The sequence below is a fragment of the Dendronephthya gigantea genome, unplaced genomic scaffold, assembly GCF_004324835.1.
Source record: "Dendronephthya gigantea isolate DGI-Jeju-01 unplaced genomic scaffold, DenGig_1.0 000021F, whole genome shotgun sequence".
In the NCBI taxonomy this organism is placed as follows: domain Eukaryota; kingdom Metazoa; phylum Cnidaria; class Anthozoa; order Malacalcyonacea; family Nephtheidae; genus Dendronephthya; species Dendronephthya gigantea.
Window position 1 is genome coordinate 2,004,351 of NW_021163031.1, and position 19,303 is coordinate 2,023,653.

Below are 19,303 nucleotides of genomic sequence, written 5' to 3' on the forward strand. Positions count from 1 at the left end.
CTTTCCTTAAAAAGCGGTTTCAATTTAAATTGCCGCAGTATAAAGAACCATCTGAAAACTTGCCTTCCAGATACATTTCAATATACTGTTCGTTCAAGACACAAACAAAACCATTCAATTTACTTGGTATTATTTTATCAAATAACTTTGCACATTTGTACACTTTGCTTGATCACGGTAAAAACAAGGAGACCATTCTCAAGCTCTACCTCATCGTCCGTACATACACTCAAATTAATGTCCATTAATTAAACGTCGCACCAACGGTTGTTTGCATGTACTTCCCACGAGTTCAGCAAAAGTCAAATATCAATACGATAGTAAATGTACATAAGGGATCACGTTTGGCTAATATGCTTTCTCGCACTTGGTTTCTATTTGGCTTCAAAAAATGATGGTGATACGATGTAGTCTAGCGTTTAAATCTGAGTTTCACGATTTATTTAGAATTCGGATCTAATGATTGAACTATACAGATTAAAATGTCACATTCTACCAATGGACGGTGCTTGAACAATAGTCAAGGACGCTGCACGTTTGACGCAACTTGTGTGGAAGGAGTTCTGTACAGTTTTGAAATCAGTAAAATGCCAAAGCAATGTTGTGAGTTATGATTTGATGGCCACGACATAACATCGTCGTAGGCCAAATGAAAACCAGGTGTAAAAGTTACACGTGCCATTCCAGTGACTCGTGAAGACCTCGTGTGGAAGCACGTGTAGAGTTTACACCACGCCGAAAGGACACGCAAACCAAACATTTCAAACAAAAGCAGTCGCCAACCAAAGAACAGGTATATTTAGAATCTGCGAATGCATAAGACGTGAAGTTAATGGAAGGGACTAGATCGGTTACTCGAAGGCCGGAAGTCAGGATGGCGTGGTAGGGTTTGTAATGACGTGTTGGGTATCTGGGCGGCTGGCGCTGGTTGACGAATATGATTTTCCAACGACACAGTTGAGTTTGTAACCTTTGAAAGATATAAAGAACCATTACATGATTACAAAGAAATAAAAATAGTAGAAATACGGCATAGCGTACTAGAAAATTGCAGCAAATGAAGTTGACCACGAGATTTTGTCAAAAATTATCAAGGAATTTTAGCTGCGAACATCATTGAGTCAAGTGTTTGGTGTATACCTGTCGTCTTGGAGATGATTGTGCTGATGCAACATTGTTAAATTTCATTGGCTGGCTAAGATTTGAATAAGGTTGTATACCCAACGAACCCATCATATCCGATGACGTCACCCCCGCTGATCTGTCACCAGGCAGTGACACTGGGGTGTTGACGACAATCGTACTTGACGAAGGAACTTCATCGTCATCGATATCCATCGCATCGCTATTGCATCCTAAATGACAGAAGAGAAGTTATAGTAGTAGAAGTTAAGTATATTCCGACAACTACGAGTGAAAGCTTTGTAGTACTTACCAGTTTCCGGGACAGGTCGAGTTGGGATATTTTGTGAGTAACTACGAAATGATGGTGTCGTTGATAGTGATGTTGGTTTCACTTCACGTTCTACACTTGACGAACTTTGTGAAGCTGGAAAAATGGAAATACGTTGAGTTACCTTATGCATTTGTACTCTTGTAAAAAATGGCGTGAAGCAATTGAATTACATGTCTCTGACAGTTACATCACACTGAATGACAAGAAACACACACAGCATGTGAACAGGGTCAGACTATAATTTAACTCGCGTTTTACAGATGAAAACATCATGGAGAATATAAAAATTTTCTATATTTCCATCCTTCACACGAGTACGTACGGGATTACTAACTTGAGAGGACTAACAAACACATTTCGACAGCATTGTTATTTAATGGATGTTCGTCTAAACACTCTCAGACTTGCATGTGAAACTCAATCCTAATAACCTAAATACTTTCAACACACTAACCTAGTCCAGCGTTATGTAACGATGGTCTATCATCAAATCCCTCGTCAGGGCTCACAGGTTCAATCATAACCCCTCCAGTACTACTACTGACTCCCGTCGTTGACAATAGTGTAGTGCCATATCCACTCGTGCTCACACTTGTAACCAAGCCTGCTCGGTAGTTTACGACAGACGATGCAGGATCACTACTAGTAGCCAATAGGCTACCTGCTTCGGAGACACGTGACTGGCTTGCCGAGGTGACCTCGGATGAAAAGAGAGTATCTTTCTTCACCGATGATCCAGTTGTTCGCTTACGATTCAGATATTCTGATAAAGAGACCTGAAACAAAGATGTTGAAAAGTGAGTTGAAAACAGTGGCAAATGTCCACTAATATCCTGCCTTGACATTACTCAACTAAAGGCCGTTCTGAAGAGCTATCTACATATAAGAGGGTAAACAGTGGTCAACACTGTACCGAAAACTAATAATAATTCGCAAAACCAACCTTTTTCTTCCCTCCAGGTGTAGTTGATGTTGCATTCGTTGTTCCTGTACTTCCTTCAATAACCCCACTTGACCCTACTTGAGGTGGCTTATCCCTAGACGTGTCCTCCAACGTTCTCGTTGCGCAGTCCGTGCTCGACTCGAGAGAGCTTTCCTGCCTGTCTTGCGAACACGTTGGCAGTAAACTACGATTCACCTCCGAGCTACTTCCTACTGCGTTACCTGAATTCGGTTCAACCTTCGCGCCATCACTAGGAATTCCCGTGATGTTTATATCATCAGTAGAACTGATACTTGATAAACTACTATGACCTACACTAGTATCGTCACTTCCGCCGCTAATTCGCCTACCCCAGGTTGCTTCCTCACTTCCGGTTACACGTGGAAATACTGGTTCGTCACTTCCGGTAACGGTTAGTCCAGTTAGCGTGCTTTGCAACATCGTTGGTCTGGTGTCATTCGTGGAAGCTAAAGCCACGGTGTTTATCGAAGTCACCGATGATACTGCGAGTGATGGCGATGCTGATGTCGGTGAAGGCTTCATAAATGATGACATCATCGATGATGACGTAACCGACGAAGATGTAATCGATGAAGACGAAACCTTTGATAGAATAGAAGACGATATCTTTACAGTAGACGAGACATTACCGGCACTGTCAACCAAACATTGACTAGTATTAGCATGTTCCGCTGCACAATCAGAACTTGGCTGTGAAGTTTTTACTAATGCATGGTTTACAGTTCTCTGATATTCCATGAGTTTGCGCCGCTTGTACGGCAGGGGAAACGTCCTTGGTGAAACGATAACCCGGGATATTTGACTTGGTCTGTAAACCGTCGTAGTAACAATCCCATTGGCCGGCATTTTATTCTCAGCTCGTTCGTTTGCATATTGTAACAACCACCGCTAAAATAAGGTCAGAATGAGCGTTACTTTTTTGGAGCTTGATTAAAAAGACAATGTTTTATAAACAAACTTACCTTTTTCAGCGTGGTATGCGTAGGATCGGACCTGTATAGTCCAGAATTTAAAATAAATGAGGCTACGGAGCTGCAAGTGGGCGAGGCGAGATGATGACGAGAAAACATGTCGGGAAGATCGACACTCTCTGAATGGGTTGGAGAAGCTACGAAAAAGAAATGAAAATGGATATTATTATACAATATAACTAAGCACATCGAGCTGTGCACTGGCCTACATGTACAGTTCATAGCTAATTAAGGAAACAGTAACTCACCATAGGTAGAATGACAAGGACTGGGCGAACAGTTGGGATCAGTCCTTGGTGATGAGGCGCCATTGATTGCGGCACTCAGTCTGTCACAATTTGGCTCGTCAACCTCCACAAGCCGAGTTTCAAATAGCGATTTTGAAGGACTGGGATAGCCGGAGGCCTCGGGCGAAGGATTGCTGCTGCGGGAAGCAGCGTCGATACTTGAAGCAGTCACATCATTCAACGAACCCTAATTTAAACAATCATCTTAAGAATGCCGAACTCTATGTAGATCGGAGGTTTGATAAAAGGTAATTTCCAGGGGCCGGTTGTATCAAGCCCGTTTAGCTTAAACGGTGGATAAGTTAATAATAGAAAGCAAGTCTATCGTTTTATTCAACAAGCAAACTAAATGTTTTCAACCTTAATACAAAGATACTGTTTACAACTACATATTCAGTGCATAATATTCAAGTTGACTCATTCAAGAGAAATGTAAAAGTGTTCTTTAATTTTGACTTATCCACCGTTTAAGCTAAACGGGCTTGATACAACCGACCCCAGGTAGACCTACCTTTTTGAATTTAGGAAATTTAAAGGATTTATCGGTCGTATCGTGAAGATGATGATGATCGTTGGTCTCCTCAACGACATTCACACAAGGTGTTGTTGGGGTAGAAGCAGCACTGCTATAGTTATCTTCTGGTGAAAGTGGTTCTGATGAACAGCTAAGACGTTGTGCCCGACGTATAGCCTGGATCTTACGCTGTTGACGTTGACTCAGGCCTTGCTTCCTATTGGACAAAACATTTGAAAGTTGAACTACAAATGACCGAATATCCAGATATGGAAATTATGCATGCGACTGCAATCAAAATGGCCAAAGACGCACAATATACTGCCGGACTCGTTGCCATACTGCTAGTACTACAATACTGCTGGGTTCTCAATCAAACTGCTGGGCCCACTACTAGCTATATTGCTGGGCCCACTACTAGCTATATTACTGGGCCCACTACCATACAGCTGGGCCCGCTAATATACCTGCTGGGCCCACTACGACACCGCTGGGCACACTGTCAAAATGGCCACAGACAGACTGCAAGATGAACATGATAAAAATAAATTGCCCAATGGCTGATAAACCCGCAACCGAAATGGCTGAGAAATCAACGTCTGCATGTGAACGTAGTTTCAATGGACATAACAACCAAGTCCATGAACTATACCTTAATGCTTTGCAGGGTTTCGATGGTGTCTCCCCATTGAACTCTTCGGGATAGTTCCTATGACATTTACAAAATTGGCTAGCATGAAAATAGATGTACTATAATGAGTCAATAACGTTTAAAGAAAGTCTTGAGCCCTGAAAAAGACTTACAAGATGCGACCATGCAGACCAGTCTTACCGTGGTGTTAGAATTCCAGTTCGAGCATCGCGGCCATTAGTCGAGTGTTGCAGCTTTTTCTTTTCCGTTTTTTCCATCTTCTCAAATTGTCGTAAATACTGTTGCAGTTTCCTGTCTTCGCGTGATAATTTCTTGCGACTTCTCTTGTCCTTCGTCACATTATCACCATCAGAGTCACTGTCCATCTACATATTGAAGGTATAAGGTACATAATTTACGATCAGATCGTTAGGGGAGGAACTAAGTTATTATTGCTAATCAAAAAATCATCAATATTACTGCAGTTTCCTAGGACAGCAGATGGTCGGCCATTAATCAACTACCTTCAATATATGACTTTATACGGCTAGATATTTCATTTTATGTGACAAAGTGAACATTACATTTCAAAACAATTGTCCACTTCCGTTCTCGAAAACCGCTATAGTACTATTATTACCACATAAAAAGTTCGACGCGCCCTTACAGGTGCTAAAACTCTGCTTGACGTTTTAAACACATGAAAAAAATTGTTTCGTGAGGTCCCTCATGCACCAACGGCAAGCGGAATAGTGAAGTGAAACAAACTTTTGCCCTAGTTTGAAGTAAAAGCGACATGTTTGATGTTTCGTGATGCGCCGCAGGTTAATCACTGCAAGAGCTTTACTTCGTGTTAAACGTAGGCTAATCTTGATTCAACTTTCTTATCAGGTCTGCGTGCGAACATCAGATGGCTTCAGAAAAACTAAATTTATTTACACTGTCAATGAAGACCATCTGCTCTACTTGAGTGTTTGGTAAACCTACCAGCTCATTGACAAATGCTCATGCATATTGTTGTTATGTACGGTATATATCTGTTTTCACTACAAGATATTCTGGGGCCGGTTGTTCAAAAGCCGGTTAGCTTAACCCTGGGTTAAAGCAAATCTTTACATCGATTTTTTAAATCGCTTGTTTACAAAGTTGAATATCTTTTTTCATAAATATTTCCTGTACCAATAGAAGTCATATCGTTTCATAGTCGTTTCAAAACGAATAGTGGTTCAGAAGCACATAAACTAAAACACTGGATTAAAATTAACCCAGGGTTAACGCTAACCTAGCTTTGAACAACCGCACCCTGGTAGAAACTCAAAGGCCAAGGATACAAGGCCGTTTTGAAAAATTCTACGACCAACAATAAATTTGCTTCTCGAAGAGAACGAGAAATAATGAGGGGTCACTTTATTTTGAACCCTGGCTAACAACCTTTCCAGAATAGGGAGTATGAATATCAACGTACGTGATTACTAAGACTGCTATCAACCAAGCTTTGTTCATCCTTGCTACCACGAAATCCGTTCGTCTGCTCAACTCGTTGTATTGTTTCGTTATGTTTCTGAACATTGCAGTTTTCTTGAGCGCATGCGCAATCCAACTGGCGTCTGTACTCGTGAAATGGAAACTCGAATGCTATGGTTACTTCGGTTCCTTTCGCGAGCGAAGTCAAGGAAACAACAACAAGATGAGGTTTGTTGTCAATCATAACATGACGTATCTAAAGTGGCGGAAAACGAACATGAGTTTGTTGGTAATCTTGACAAGGGTAAGAACGAAAACAGGACTAAACGACGTCGTTCTGGGGCTCACAATAAGGGTAACTTTTGGCAATGTTGTTAAACAAAAGCTTAGCCATCTATGACCTGTTTACACTTTTTAAATTTCATACGTTTACATCATTATAAGCTGGTCCGGGGTACTTCTATTGAATAGATAATGCAGTAGACAATGTGATGGGAAAACGCGTAATGGGAAAACACTTAGGCTGCCTATGCTCGGACATTCGATAAAATTCATGTACCATAATACAAGCTTGGCAAACTACCTCTGCGGTTGGTGTACAGGATCTTCGAATGAAACGTGCGTCGTTTCCATAATCAGAGAAATTCATTACCAGCCTAGGTTCAACCGTTGTATAGTACAGAACAAACGGATCACACCTGAAAGTTTGAAAGACAAGTGTCAGCGAAGTCCTTTGAATGCCGTAGAACATAAAATATTTAGAGAAAATTATTATCATTACTTAGAGAACATAGGATGGTCTTCTTTAAATTGCGTCTCTAACAAAAGCTTTCCTTTGCATTCGATTATAAACTGCTGTCCATTGATGTCTTCTGTGACCACCACACCCTGCTTAGTTTTCTGTACATACACAACTTTACATATCTGCTCTGGCTTCAGAATGTTGTTGGCATTGGACTGTGAAAAAGTACAAACGTAATAAATATTTATGACACAATTTATATGTAGACATTGAGTCAGTGTCAATAATAGGATCTGAATGTTTGCGAACTCAATCAAGAGGTGAATATTAATATGAATAAAAACCTCCAAGGATGGAAGAGAATGATTTGCCAAGTCTCCAATAAACACTGTCTTATTGGCTTCCTCATATTGCTTGTGTCTAAAATTTATAAATACATAAGAGATTAAAGGCAACCTTCCGACACATGAAACGAAATTGTAGAATGCTTTTTTCCACACTTACTCTGGAAACGATAAAATGTTCCATGGCCCATTTGTCTCCTCATCAACTAGAGAATTAACAGTTTAAAGAACTGTTAAAAACCACATCCTGACGTGAACATAAAGCACAATTGCTAAACAGAATGTTCATACCTGGAATAGTGTCAGTTGATATATGCTTTCTTTTCCGTCTCTGTAATTAAGAGATAAAAGTCAGTTTCAATTTTTGTGCAGCAAAATGCTTAAGAAGAGTTTTTAGGAACTAAAAAATGTTTGTCACATCATAGTTCTTCTACAAAGTCTCCTCTGTAAATAATATCAATCATATCACCATAAACTGTGTTAACTATCTCCTCCAATTTTGCAAAATCCTACAGTAAAAGCTGGGGCATGGGCTTACCTTTCTCTTGTTATGTTTCATCTCCTTTTGGTTAAGCTTTCTTGTCGATTCTCGTTTCTTTCTTTTGCCTTTCGTTAGGACATTTTCCTTCATGGATGCTGGATTTGGCAAGGATACTCTGGATACTGCATTATCACTGTCATGGTCACTAACATCACAATCATCATCATCTTCTTCATCTGTACAGGAGATGAAAATGAACTTGTAATGTGACATAAAATCAGTTTTATTTTATTGGGACGAAGGAGTTCTTACGGAGTTCATAAGCCTATGTCTTAAATGGTCTTTCAACCTAATCTTAGTCACACACTATATTTCATACAATAACATTGTGATTAACCACAACAAATTTTGTAATACTGGGTAGTTGGTTTATTTTTATCAGTCATATATAAAAGTCACACACTATATTTCATACAATAACATTGTGATTAACCACAACAAATTTTGTAATACTGGGTAGTTGGTTTATTTTTATCAGTCATATATAAAAAGGCTGAGATGTTTTCGAAGGATGTGTCATTTTACAGATGATTTCAGTCACAACCACCCAGTGTTTTCCTATTTACCTGTTGGCTCTTCAAACTTCTTAGTCTGTATCTGTATTGCTCTTTTCGTATCTAATGGTCTTGGGTGACACATGTCACAAAGATATGTGTCAGGAACACAGTTGCTTTTGATGCCAACACACTCTATATGTTGCCAAGCACTGCATTTATCACAGCATATCATATAACCATCATCATGTTTAAAGCCACTACAAAAAATATTAAAAATTGCAGTTGATTAAAACTGTATACATTTCAGCAATAACCTCTTAAGCTCTCCAAATGTCCATTATCATAGAGCAATCATTTTATAAGGTTTTAAACAGTTTCTTGCTTGAAATAGAAAAATCGAAATACTCAATTGAAAATGCAAATTACCAGATACATCTTGTAAATCCTTCATCTTCATTTCCAGTATCAGCTTCCTCAGGGTGATCTGGACTGCACGAGTCTGGTGGTGTCAATGGCTTGCCATAGTTGTGATCCGAATATGGTATATGGTTCCTCACACCAGGAAGTCTTGTCAATGAGTTTGATGTAGGCTTTCCACAGACAGGTACAACAGATGACTCGATTGGCTGCCGACTGAGCATACAAATACAAGATAAATTTTTACATTTTTGCACTCACAGGGCTCTCTTTTAGAAACATTCAACCAATAGTGTAAACTAATTTTCATCAACTTAATCGGTCTTACACTACTAGTTCTTAGAAATTCTTTAAGTTTATCTTACATTAGCCTGATAACATGAAATAGAGGCAAATATATGATGACAGGCAGCCAAATAAAACGACATGAACAAATACCTAGGACTTTTAACATTTACAGACCTTTTGTTGAACACAATCATTTTAACACAACTTACTCAGAGCCAGCAGCCATAGTCAGGCAATTTTGTGCATTTTGAAACAAAACATCACCATTCATGTTTTTTGACAATTAACTTCACTTGTTTCTTAATCTGTATGGCTGACACACCAACCACGTCCAATATATTCATTGCAAGTATTTCCAATATAATTGTCTGAAAATATAGGACATAAGCAGGTGAGAAATTTAAAAAAAATTAGAGCATTATCAATTATTGTAAAATAACATTGTTAACAAATGACATGCCATAACATTTTTTGTTGTTATTAAATGACAAAAATTCAATTAGCAAAAAGGAAGAGTGGTTATACACTTTAGATAGTGAAAACTTGTATATATGATAGATAAGACAGTCCGTTTTAAAAGTTTCATCATCTTTTAACTGTCCCGTTGGAGTTTTTAGCATTTCAGAAAGTGTTTACTAAATTTATTTCCTTTTGGAAGTATGTTTACACAGTCACATTTGTTTTAAAAATGTCATAATCTATAAATGTCCAATATGTCTATCATCATAGCATTTAATAAAACCCAGAACTGGCAAGCCGAATCAAAACCTTTGAAACACAATTTTACAATTAACTGGCTATCTAAATGTAGAGCCAAGTTATACATTTTATCCCCATGCTATAATCGAGTCTAATCACCCATCCAACTCAACTCATCTAATACATTTCCACAGTTGAGAAATGACAATGCATCTACTAGTCACTGTGAGTCCAACAATTTGGTAAATCCCCAAACATTGAACTGTAAATTTGCACTTTCTCATTGCTTGTTATGATCTGAGAAGCATCTCGTATTGATTTGGAGCGGCAGCTCTCTCCACAGACATAAGGACCTTTGTTTGATATACATCCGGCAAACAAGTACATGCTAGGAACTATGGGGCAAATGGTATATCACGCAAATACTAATATAATAGCATATATTGCTCTAGTTTAGCCCATAGAACTGAGGCACATCAAATTACAATATTTTTGGTATCAATAAAACGGTTTTTTTTAAACGTTTAGGATTGCTTAGAATTTAAGAGTAAAATGAATTCTGCAAGAAACCTAAAACTGATAAAATCAGCGTCAAATATGTTTTCCAAAACAATCATCCTGTGACAGGAACTGGAAAACGAATTAGAATATACATTAAAGTTTCCAGGGGTAAGGCTGCATTTGGACCAATCAGATGTCATCAACACGAAAATGTGATAGCCTGTTCTAATTAAAAAGCCTTGAAAAAAACATGACTCATTTACTCATGTAGGGTTGTAACAAATTTCCCATATATATAGTATTCAGTATGGAAATGTGTGAAATTAATAACGATACGGTAAAATATCCTTTTACGCGTATTAGTTTGCATAAGGTAGGCCATTACAAATTTATAGTCTGCGTGGGAGACTCATAAAATAATGCAAGATATAATGCGTTTCCATATTTAATATCCCCAAGACAATTTAACCGAATCATATCTATTTTACACAAAAGAAGCTTTTACACGTAGCCAAATATATTATTGTACACTACAAGCAAAGGCATTCCCTGCCAAATGCGCTACCTGCAAATATATATAACGCAATACAATAATTACGAGCTATGGTATTGTTGTTATTATTGTATAAAATTTCTCTCAAATGACTAGAACGTACATGGAATACTTGTCATAGTTTATCATCCGGTATTCGCAGGCTTATTTTAAGCCTTTATACGTCTTATTTTTGTACATAAAATGGGAATCCATAGGTTTTAAAAAACCAGTGAATATTCCAAGCGACAAGTATATACAATTTGTAGTAATAACAAACGTGTTATGAAGAACAGGTTAGCCTTGTAAACAAAAGCTTTTTGTGGTAGCGTATTGCATTCTTACGTTCCCTCGTTAAATAAGTGGATAATGCTTTTTTACTCGACGTTTTTATCTATACACGTCAAGTTATATAACGTTTATGTATTAATAAACATCTATTGATTGAGAATCAAATGTAGGGTAATGTATATAGATTCTATTTCGTAATTAAAGCGCCGTTTGCCTTTTAGGTTTTCGTACACTCAAAATGGCGTCGTCGTCAAATAAAACAAAATATGGCTTCGTACAATTGATGAAAGTTTATAGTCTTTAATTCCAGCTTAGAATTTAGAAGCATATCGTCTCGCAAGCCAGCTGCAAAAATTTAGTAAAGGTTCGTAAACATACGTTTACCGTGGTTACAATACTATACCGCCGCTGATAAAACATTTTGCCTATCCAAAAACAAATATAAAATTTCAAAACGACTCATGAATTCAATAAATCGTTCTGTAATTTTATTTGCCGCCTTTAAATGGCTTTCGAAAAGGTTGATTTCGATTCACGATTTGAATACTTTCGCTATGTATTCTACATCCATTATATCTTGTCCAATTTACACCCCAATAGTGATTATATCGATTTGCCAAGACTTCAAACCAAAATACTAAGATACTATCTCGCTACGGATCAATGATTTGCATTTAGAAGTTCCCATCATTGTTATCATACAACCCTGCGAAAATGTTCTACTTTTTCATTCCAGCGGGTAATATTTGTAACTTCCCAGTTCAGAGGAAATCGGAAACCGTAATACTATTGCGAACAAACAAAAATTGTCTGTTCGCTTTATAATCGAAGCTACGATTTTCAAGAGGCCTTTTTAAGTATAAAACAATACCACACGAGTTAGTTATTGGCATTATATTACTTCTTTTCCCGGCCAATGTGTATGGTTTTAGAGGCAAGAAAGCGTTGGTTTCAACCACAAACCAAGTCACCCGGCCTGCTGGGTTATTTATATTCATAGCAATTTTCATGGCTGTGTTCAGGTCACGAAACCTTGGAATTGCAAAGAAATGCTTGCATTCTTAACCAGACGAGAAATGTAGTTGTTTTCATGCCAAGCCTATAGCATATTGGTTCAATATAACTCGGACAGACCGTTTCTAACAACACATCGAGTTTCAAGGCGAAAATGATACACATTCCAAGGGGGTAGTGGGATTTCATCATTCGCCATTGAAACTCGATCGGCTTCGTGCAAATATCCAATTTTCCTTCAGAAACGTGAGAAAACACCCTAATTTAAACTCGAACGGCGAAATTATTGATTTTTCGACTTATTCGCGAATAAAATAGCGTATTATGTAGTATTACAATACATTCATACCGCGATACGAGATACGGCAATCGTGTATTATAAAAGCGCGTGGATTATGACATGGATTTTTGTGTCTGAACGGTAATAATACAAACAGAAAGGGTAAAAAATTATTATAAATAGAAAAGTACCAACCGTGTCTCCTAGCGTATATATGCTGTAGTTTTCTAATTGAAAATCGACATGTACCTAGTATTTTATTGCGATTATATGTTCCTATATTTGACAACAACTTGCAAGATGGCCTCAGAGATACAGCTATTCTATGCCATACGTTCATCGCTAATCCAAACATTTTCAGATTCAAAAATGACAACAAAAAAGCCATAAAATACAGTTATACAACACCAGAACAAAACTCTTTTACCTTATCGACCGCAACGTGAACAAATAACTCAAAATACAACAATGAAACACTTCGCGTAAGGCCAAAACGAACAGACATATAGACAACATAACTTACCTCGCAGTACAAATTACCCGAACTGCTCGACAACTACTGCAGATATGTTCGCCTCGGTAACAATATAGAACGTTTCATGAATTCTCCAAACGCAGAGTATGGTCCCTACGGGGAATTTATTACATTTCACGGACAAAAAACGATATTTTGAGTTTAATTTCCCTTGCAACGCGGTTTATTACACTGACGTACATTCAACGCCTCGTTGCCAGTGATAGCAAAATGGCGGCGGTCCACTAATTCACGTGGCAGCTAACGTGTCCACGCGTGGTCACGCGCGCGATGAGGGAAAATGACGCAATGGATGTTTATGGATGTCGGCAAGAGGATGTCGGCGGCTATGGCGGGTATCTTTTAAAAAATTGGGATAAGTATCGACCGTGGCGAAGAGAAGTTACTTTGGATTTTTTGAAATCCAAACGAAATTCTTTTATTCATTTTGTGAGAAATCGACCGTAGCGGATTCCCTTGATCGGTCATAATTGAAAGGAAATCAAGTCGATCAAAAATTCAGCCTAATTAACCGCCTTAAGGCTGCATATGTTCACACGGCCCAATTGTTGGATCCAATTCGCTTCTGACGTATGGGAAGATGGAATGCCTTCTGTAAGTAGTACTGCATTGGTTTTAGTTGTTTTGACACTCATATACATTCCAAATCAGACTATAAAGCATCCATCAGAAGTGGATTGGATTCAACAAAAAAGAATATTGTGAACAGCCCTTCAAATATCTCGTGTGTGAATCGCTAAAAACTGAACGTGCTTTTCTCGGAAAAAAAATGACAGAGATGAATGCCATGATTGTTACTAACGTCATTTTTAAATTTTACCCTATAGCTACGCTTTACCGGAACTCTTAATGTAAAAATAGCTCCACGGTACTAATCATCGAATATTATCACCTTCTTCAAACGTGTGATCAACTCCGTAGAGGGAATTAAATTCCTTAAGATGATGGCGATGGTTGGGCAACCCGGATACATGCAACAATAAGGGGCCGTTCACATGAGACTGTTTACCGAGTTTAAAGAAGCGAAAAATGCATCTTGAGGTATTGAAATGAGTAAATAACATGATCCTGGTAGTTTTGTAATCATCCTAACAATAGCATGTGCTTGTCTGGTTTAAAAACGACTTATTTTTGATACCTCAAAATCATTTCACACTTTGTTAAATCTCGGGTAACCGCGGGCTCATATGAACAGCTGCTATTAAAACCCGATATGGTAGCGAGGATTATTTCCGTCTCTAAAAATTACCCAGCAATTGTGTGTACATTTTTACTCGTCTGACCCGGATATCTACCGATATCATAAGAACAGTATAAGGACAGTAGTGAATGAATGATTTGAAAGAATAATTCGTCACCGCTCATGGCAGCCGGCGACTAAATGCACCATTCGACAAATCCGTGGAATAATTGAATTTTTTATTTTTTCCGCAATACAAGGTACAATACTGCATTTTTATTGGTAAATTACTATATTGGAATGAAGCATGATGCATGCAAAAATAATTATAACCCGATAGAAGACTTGCTGCATTAACCATAATATCGTTGATAGTAATATTTGAATTAAAAGGTTTCTATATTTCAGTTATTAATGAATGATCGAAATGAAAATTAAATTAAAAACAACTACAGCATTGCTTTATCCGCATTGAGCATAAGCCGATAGTAAAAATTAATAGTTTCTTCGTAATTTTTTACACTAATCCGTTCATTTGAGCCGTGAATGCGCGATACATCCTCCATTTTTATATGTGATGGCATAAACCGGTAAACTTCGCTCGTCAGTTGTAGAAAATGTTTGGAGTCTGTACCTGCAACCAGTAAGCCTGAAACAGCGAGAAATCTTTTCTAATCATTTCTCATTTTGAACAATAATATATTTGACAGATATTTGACATCGACAAATAATCCATTTTTACTGTCTTGGTAAAGAGAATGTGGTAACTGGAACTTCAAGATTGAATGATTACGAATTCATTCAGGCTGACAAGCAATATTATAAAAATTTAGAAAAATTGACGAAATTGAGTTGGTACCGAAAATAAAACGTTAATCTCAGGGAGAGTTCGCACCCTTTACAAAAGTTCATGTTTTTTAATGGGTATAGACAATTTCGTAATAGCGAGCTACTATCGATACACACTAGTGCAATAAATACCTGGGGCCACAATAACATCTGGAAAGACATCGAGTATTGAAGATGCTACGGTGTTGTAACCAAAACTCTTGCTGTCACAAGAGGCAATCGGAGATTCAGAATGTGCCTCCAATGTCTTTATTTGAACACGATCATCATTTATACACGAACGTAAGTGACGAATAACCTGAAAAAAATGGAGAGATTTTTAGGTTAACCTATACTTGCCTGAGTCAACATGTGTTCAAACGATCCAATTTTGTCGGATCCAATTCACACTAAGGCCAATGTAGTACTGCCTTATCAATAAAAAACCGTACATGCCATACAGCCATACATCAGAAGTGAATTAGATCCGACAAAGGCACAGGCCTTTAACTAATTATTTCTTTCACTATGAATTTTAATGCAATAAATAATTTTTTGAAGCAATTCTTACCGATTCAACGGTATCACCCTGGTGAATTCTGATGTTTAAATGCGCTGTCGCTGAGGCTGGGATTACATTGTCCTAAACAGTTATTGAAAGTGATTCATGACGAACCATTGATGGTGATAATATTATATCATGGCGATGATAATGGTTGTGATGACAGAATGATTACGATGGTATTGATTATAAAGGCATTGATGAGAATGTTGACATACACATGATTCATAGAATCAGCCCCCACCCCCACCCCCAGTTCCGGGTTCCGTCACGGAATAGGTTTATACAGAGTTGTTTCTACTGGTTCGTTTTGCCTGGACTCGAATTGGTACGATCTGCGCTTCAACGTGGCACTGACAGTGACGATGATCGATGGTCATGATGATAATCATGCTGATAGTAATAGATGATTATGATTTTTATAATGGTATTGAAGATAATGGTAGCATTTTTCTAATAAAGAACCTGCCTTTGTTCCACCATTAATCTTTGTAACAGCAACAGTAGTTCGAACTAACGCGTTTGTTGTTACGTTTTTACTTAAAATCCTAAATAAAGGGGAAAAAAATAGATATAGTGGCTATAAAATTGATGTGATTAGGTGTGATGAGGTGTGATAAGGTGTGAAGAGGTGTGATAACTGATAAGGTGTGATGAGGAAATGAAATAGGGTTATTAAACTAGTGTGATAAATAAGAACAATAAAATGGTTGTCAGGAGTTGTCAAAATATGACTATATACACTCAGACAGAAGATGACTTTGAAATAAAGTTGAAAATTTACAGTCTCAACCTGTGTCTTGCTTGATTCATATTTTGACTCTCAAGATGTCCTGTTTATTCAGAATTTGTTTTTTACTTTACTTTTTTAAATTGTCGGCTGGTCATGTTTTTTAATACTTACCAAACAAGAAGAGGTTTGAAGAACCACATGTTTGAGGTCACAATCCGCAATGGAAGTGGTATCTGTAATTAGCAATACACAAAACTTTGACAATATTAAATAAGTCTTTAAATAAATCTTTAATTTCAACAAACATACTGCAGGAGATATTCCTAAGAGCATATCAACTTCTGGTCCACAACCAAATGTTGAAGGTAATGGATTGCCTTCAATCCTTAACAAGAAATGACCATTTAAGTATGAGTGGTACCAACTATGTTATGAGGCAGCGGCCAGTTGTAAGAAAGCTGGATAGCGTTATCCACTGGATAGAAGCTTTTTCAATGACTCTATAATATCTTATTGTTCGATATAGCTTTGATTAAACTTTATAAATAGTATTCCTAAATTGATTATCCACTTTCACAACTGTTATCTAAATCTATAATTTCATTACAGGAATTAAAAAAATCACTATACGGTGGATAACCCTAACCCTAGCTCCAGAGCTTTAATTGTGCCTGGAGTAACTCATCTATGATTGTATGTATTGTCACACCTTGTAATAGCTTTAGAAAGTATGCCAATGCTACTTTCTCTAGGTGGCATAGAGGCATGTCCAACAGCTGTATCGACTCGCAATTCTAATGATATTGAACCTTTCTCTGCAATACCTATACTAAACATTCAAAACATTTATCATAAATTTTAAAAATATATATATACTATATACTATACAGGTGTTAAACTAACAGGAAATAGTTTCAAAATGATAACTTGCACTGACAAGATAATCAAGATAAATATTTAGACATTTCAAAAACAAGATACATACGAGGCTATTGGTGCTGTTATTCCTGGAAACAGGTTATCAATTATCATTAAGCCTTCATCTTGAACAAATTCCAGACTCACACCACGAGCTACTAATTCTTTGACAATATAAGCAGCTCCATTCCAACCAAATATCTAATGCATTCAAACTAAATTTTTCATGGTGATTCATTCAAATTGGATGATATTATGTAGCAGTGGTGATTGTGACTAGGTTGATCAAGATAGTTAATCAATGGTAAAAAAGGTTAAACAAAAAAAGCTATGTAAAGCCTATTTATTACATCTAAATGTGCACATTCCTAATCATATTTTACTCCTAATACATCAATTTACCTCCTCATCATGTCCAAATGCAAGGAAGAAACCTCTATTTGGCAAATGACCAGATTTTAAAAGAAACTCTAGTGCTTCCAGAGACCCCTGCAGAAAACAAATTAGACTTATTAGACTTAATTGATAACCTTCCTTGGCTTGAATGCATATTTTTGAGTATATATACTTAATAAACACACCATGACACCATTTTTGACATCAAGTGTTCCTCTCCCCCAAATATAGCCATCTTTTACAAGACCCTCAAACTGTGGTACATCCCAAGTCTGATCCTTGACTGGCACAACATCCAAATGTGATATTAGCAGATATGGTTTTAACGAAGGATCACTCCCTTTGATGGTATATAATAAGCTATACTTGTTGATCACATCACATTGAACCAGAGGAGATAAATGCACATGTGGAAATGCTATAAATTTTTTGAAAAAATTGACCCTCACTGTGTGTTACTTTCTCACACACTCCTGGGGCCCCAATCGGGTGTGGTGAATCGGGTGTGGTGGGTGATGTAGGTTCCATGAGCACATTTTGTGAAAAAAATATTTTATTAAATTTCGTCTTGTAAAGCATATCTTGCCTTGGTTTGAACTGCGTTGGACTCCTTCATTCTTGCTTTTAGCAAGTTATAAAGTAATAATTGTGAGCTTAATAAACAATGTGAGTGACCATGGAAAAAAATGGTTTCTCAAATAACTTTTTTCACAAATAAAGATCTTTAGTAAGGAATTATTGAATCATAATTTTAGATACTTAACTGAAATGCATCTCTTTCACTAATGCAATAGATACTATTAAAAATTTTCAATGGTATGCAATATCTTGCAGAGACAGCAAAATAGGAAATTGGATGGTGACATGCATGATTGATAACCATTATGCAATAATAAGTGCCACCTTAGCATGTTGCCATTCAATTTTCTATAACTTTGTTACCCCCTGCAAGATAGCACTTAAACCGAAGAGGGTCTATTGCATTTCAGGTGATTCATGGGGATACTAAATTAAAAGAAATACATGACATGTGAAATTTCTTTCTTCAAAATTCATTGCACAGGGTCGATTTGATACACCAATTGTGTCTCTAGCCAAGGCTTTATAATATACTTACAATCTTTTATAACTGCATGGAGTTTCAACAGTTCCTGCGCACACGATGGTCCCTCGGTTTCGTGTTGGCTATACGACACCGTCTCACACTGAATGGCCTTCGAAAATCTTGATAAAATTTCATCGTTCAAATGGATATATTTTGAATTTTCTTTATTCTTTGAACGCTTTTTAGGTGTTTGAAATGTGGTGTGTATTACTCCTTTAATAAGAAAGATTGAAATTACAGTTAAAACACTGGCTGCTCCTATGCCGACGTTTAAAAGTGCCTTTTGCACCTGCTCATGAAAAGTTGCCATCTTTGTATACACTTTGATAATACACCGAGTTAATATTAAATGTTGTGCTACCCCTCCTGATAATTTTTTCTCACGGGGTCGCCCCCCTAAACGCGCCTGATTGCGAGAAACCTTTTAGGGTAATTTGACTGTTTTCTAATGAAATGTCATTCACGTTCTTTATTAACTTTCGGGTTATATTTTGGCTACGTCCAAAGAAGCAAAACATCCTTCTTCAACATGTAAATAATATAAAAATATTTTTTTACCTTGAGTCCTTGACCATTAAATGTGGAAATAAGCCATATTAAACGTAAGGTCAAG

General features: G+C 37.3%; 2 protein-coding genes and 1 long non-coding RNA gene across 3 annotated transcripts; 1 reads left to right on the forward strand and 2 right to left on the reverse strand.

The window, feature by feature from the left end:
- Positions 1 to 119: 119 nt before the first annotated feature.
- On the reverse strand, positions 120 to 13,185 carry LOC114521833 (inactive histone-lysine N-methyltransferase 2E-like). Its single transcript, XM_028542384.1, has 21 exons — positions 12,957 to 13,185; positions 9,326 to 9,484; positions 8,838 to 9,044; positions 8,481 to 8,668; positions 7,912 to 8,090; positions 7,665 to 7,704; positions 7,534 to 7,579; positions 7,374 to 7,449; positions 7,069 to 7,244; positions 6,871 to 6,985; positions 6,289 to 6,543; positions 5,025 to 5,209; positions 4,845 to 4,901; positions 4,190 to 4,409; positions 3,640 to 3,865; positions 3,383 to 3,528; positions 2,400 to 3,308; positions 1,911 to 2,232; positions 1,436 to 1,549; positions 1,141 to 1,355; positions 120 to 970 (listed from the first exon to the last, which is right to left on the reverse strand). The coding sequence occupies exons 2-21, from the start codon at positions 9,385 to 9,387 to the stop codon at positions 830 to 832; spliced, it is 3,879 nt and encodes a 1,292-aa protein (XP_028398185.1). The 5' UTR covers positions 9,388 to 9,484; positions 12,957 to 13,185; the 3' UTR covers positions 120 to 829.
- On the forward strand, positions 11,005 to 16,148 carry LOC114521848. The gene is made up of 3 exons (XR_003686848.1): positions 11,005 to 11,144; positions 11,361 to 11,503; positions 15,538 to 16,148. It is a non-coding gene; the product is annotated as an uncharacterized LOC114521848 (long non-coding RNA).
- On the reverse strand, positions 14,231 to 19,012 carry LOC114521838 (N-fatty-acyl-amino acid synthase/hydrolase PM20D1.2-like). Its single transcript, XM_028542391.1, has 11 exons — positions 18,703 to 19,012; positions 17,771 to 18,003; positions 17,592 to 17,678; positions 17,257 to 17,390; positions 16,981 to 17,100; positions 16,581 to 16,656; positions 16,443 to 16,504; positions 16,008 to 16,086; positions 15,548 to 15,619; positions 15,130 to 15,295; positions 14,231 to 14,797 (listed from the first exon to the last, which is right to left on the reverse strand). Exons 1-11 carry the CDS (start codon positions 18,998 to 19,000, stop codon positions 14,598 to 14,600), a joined length of 1,527 nt encoding a protein of 508 aa, XP_028398192.1. The 5' UTR covers positions 19,001 to 19,012; the 3' UTR covers positions 14,231 to 14,597.
- Positions 19,013 to 19,303: the final 291 nt, after the last annotated feature.

Excerpts from the sequence above, each read along its gene's own strand:
- LOC114521833 (XM_028542384.1), bottom strand. The coding sequence starts at position 9,387 with ATGAATGGTGATGTTTTGTTTCAAAATGCACAAAATTGCCTGACTATG. Across the intron at positions 9,045-9,325 it reads ACTATGGCTGCTGGCTCTGA|TCGGCAGCCAATCGAGTCAT; the intron begins GTAAGTTGTGTT and ends TTGTATGCTCAG. Across the intron at positions 7,705-7,911 it reads TGAAACATAACAAGAGAAAG|AGACGGAAAAGAAAGCATAT; the intron begins GTAAGCCCATGC and ends TCTTAATTACAG.
- LOC114521838 (XM_028542391.1), bottom strand. The coding sequence starts at position 19,000 with ATGGCAACTTTTCATGAGCAGGTGCAAAAGGCACTTTTAAACGTCGGC. Across the intron at positions 16,505-16,580 it reads TCTTAGGAATATCTCCTGCA|ATACCACTTCCATTGCGGAT; the intron begins GTATGTTTGTTG and ends TGCTAATTACAG. Across the intron at positions 16,087-16,442 it reads TTCAAACCTCTTCTTGTTTG|GATTTTAAGTAAAAACGTAA; the intron begins GTAAGTATTAAA and ends CCCTTTATTTAG.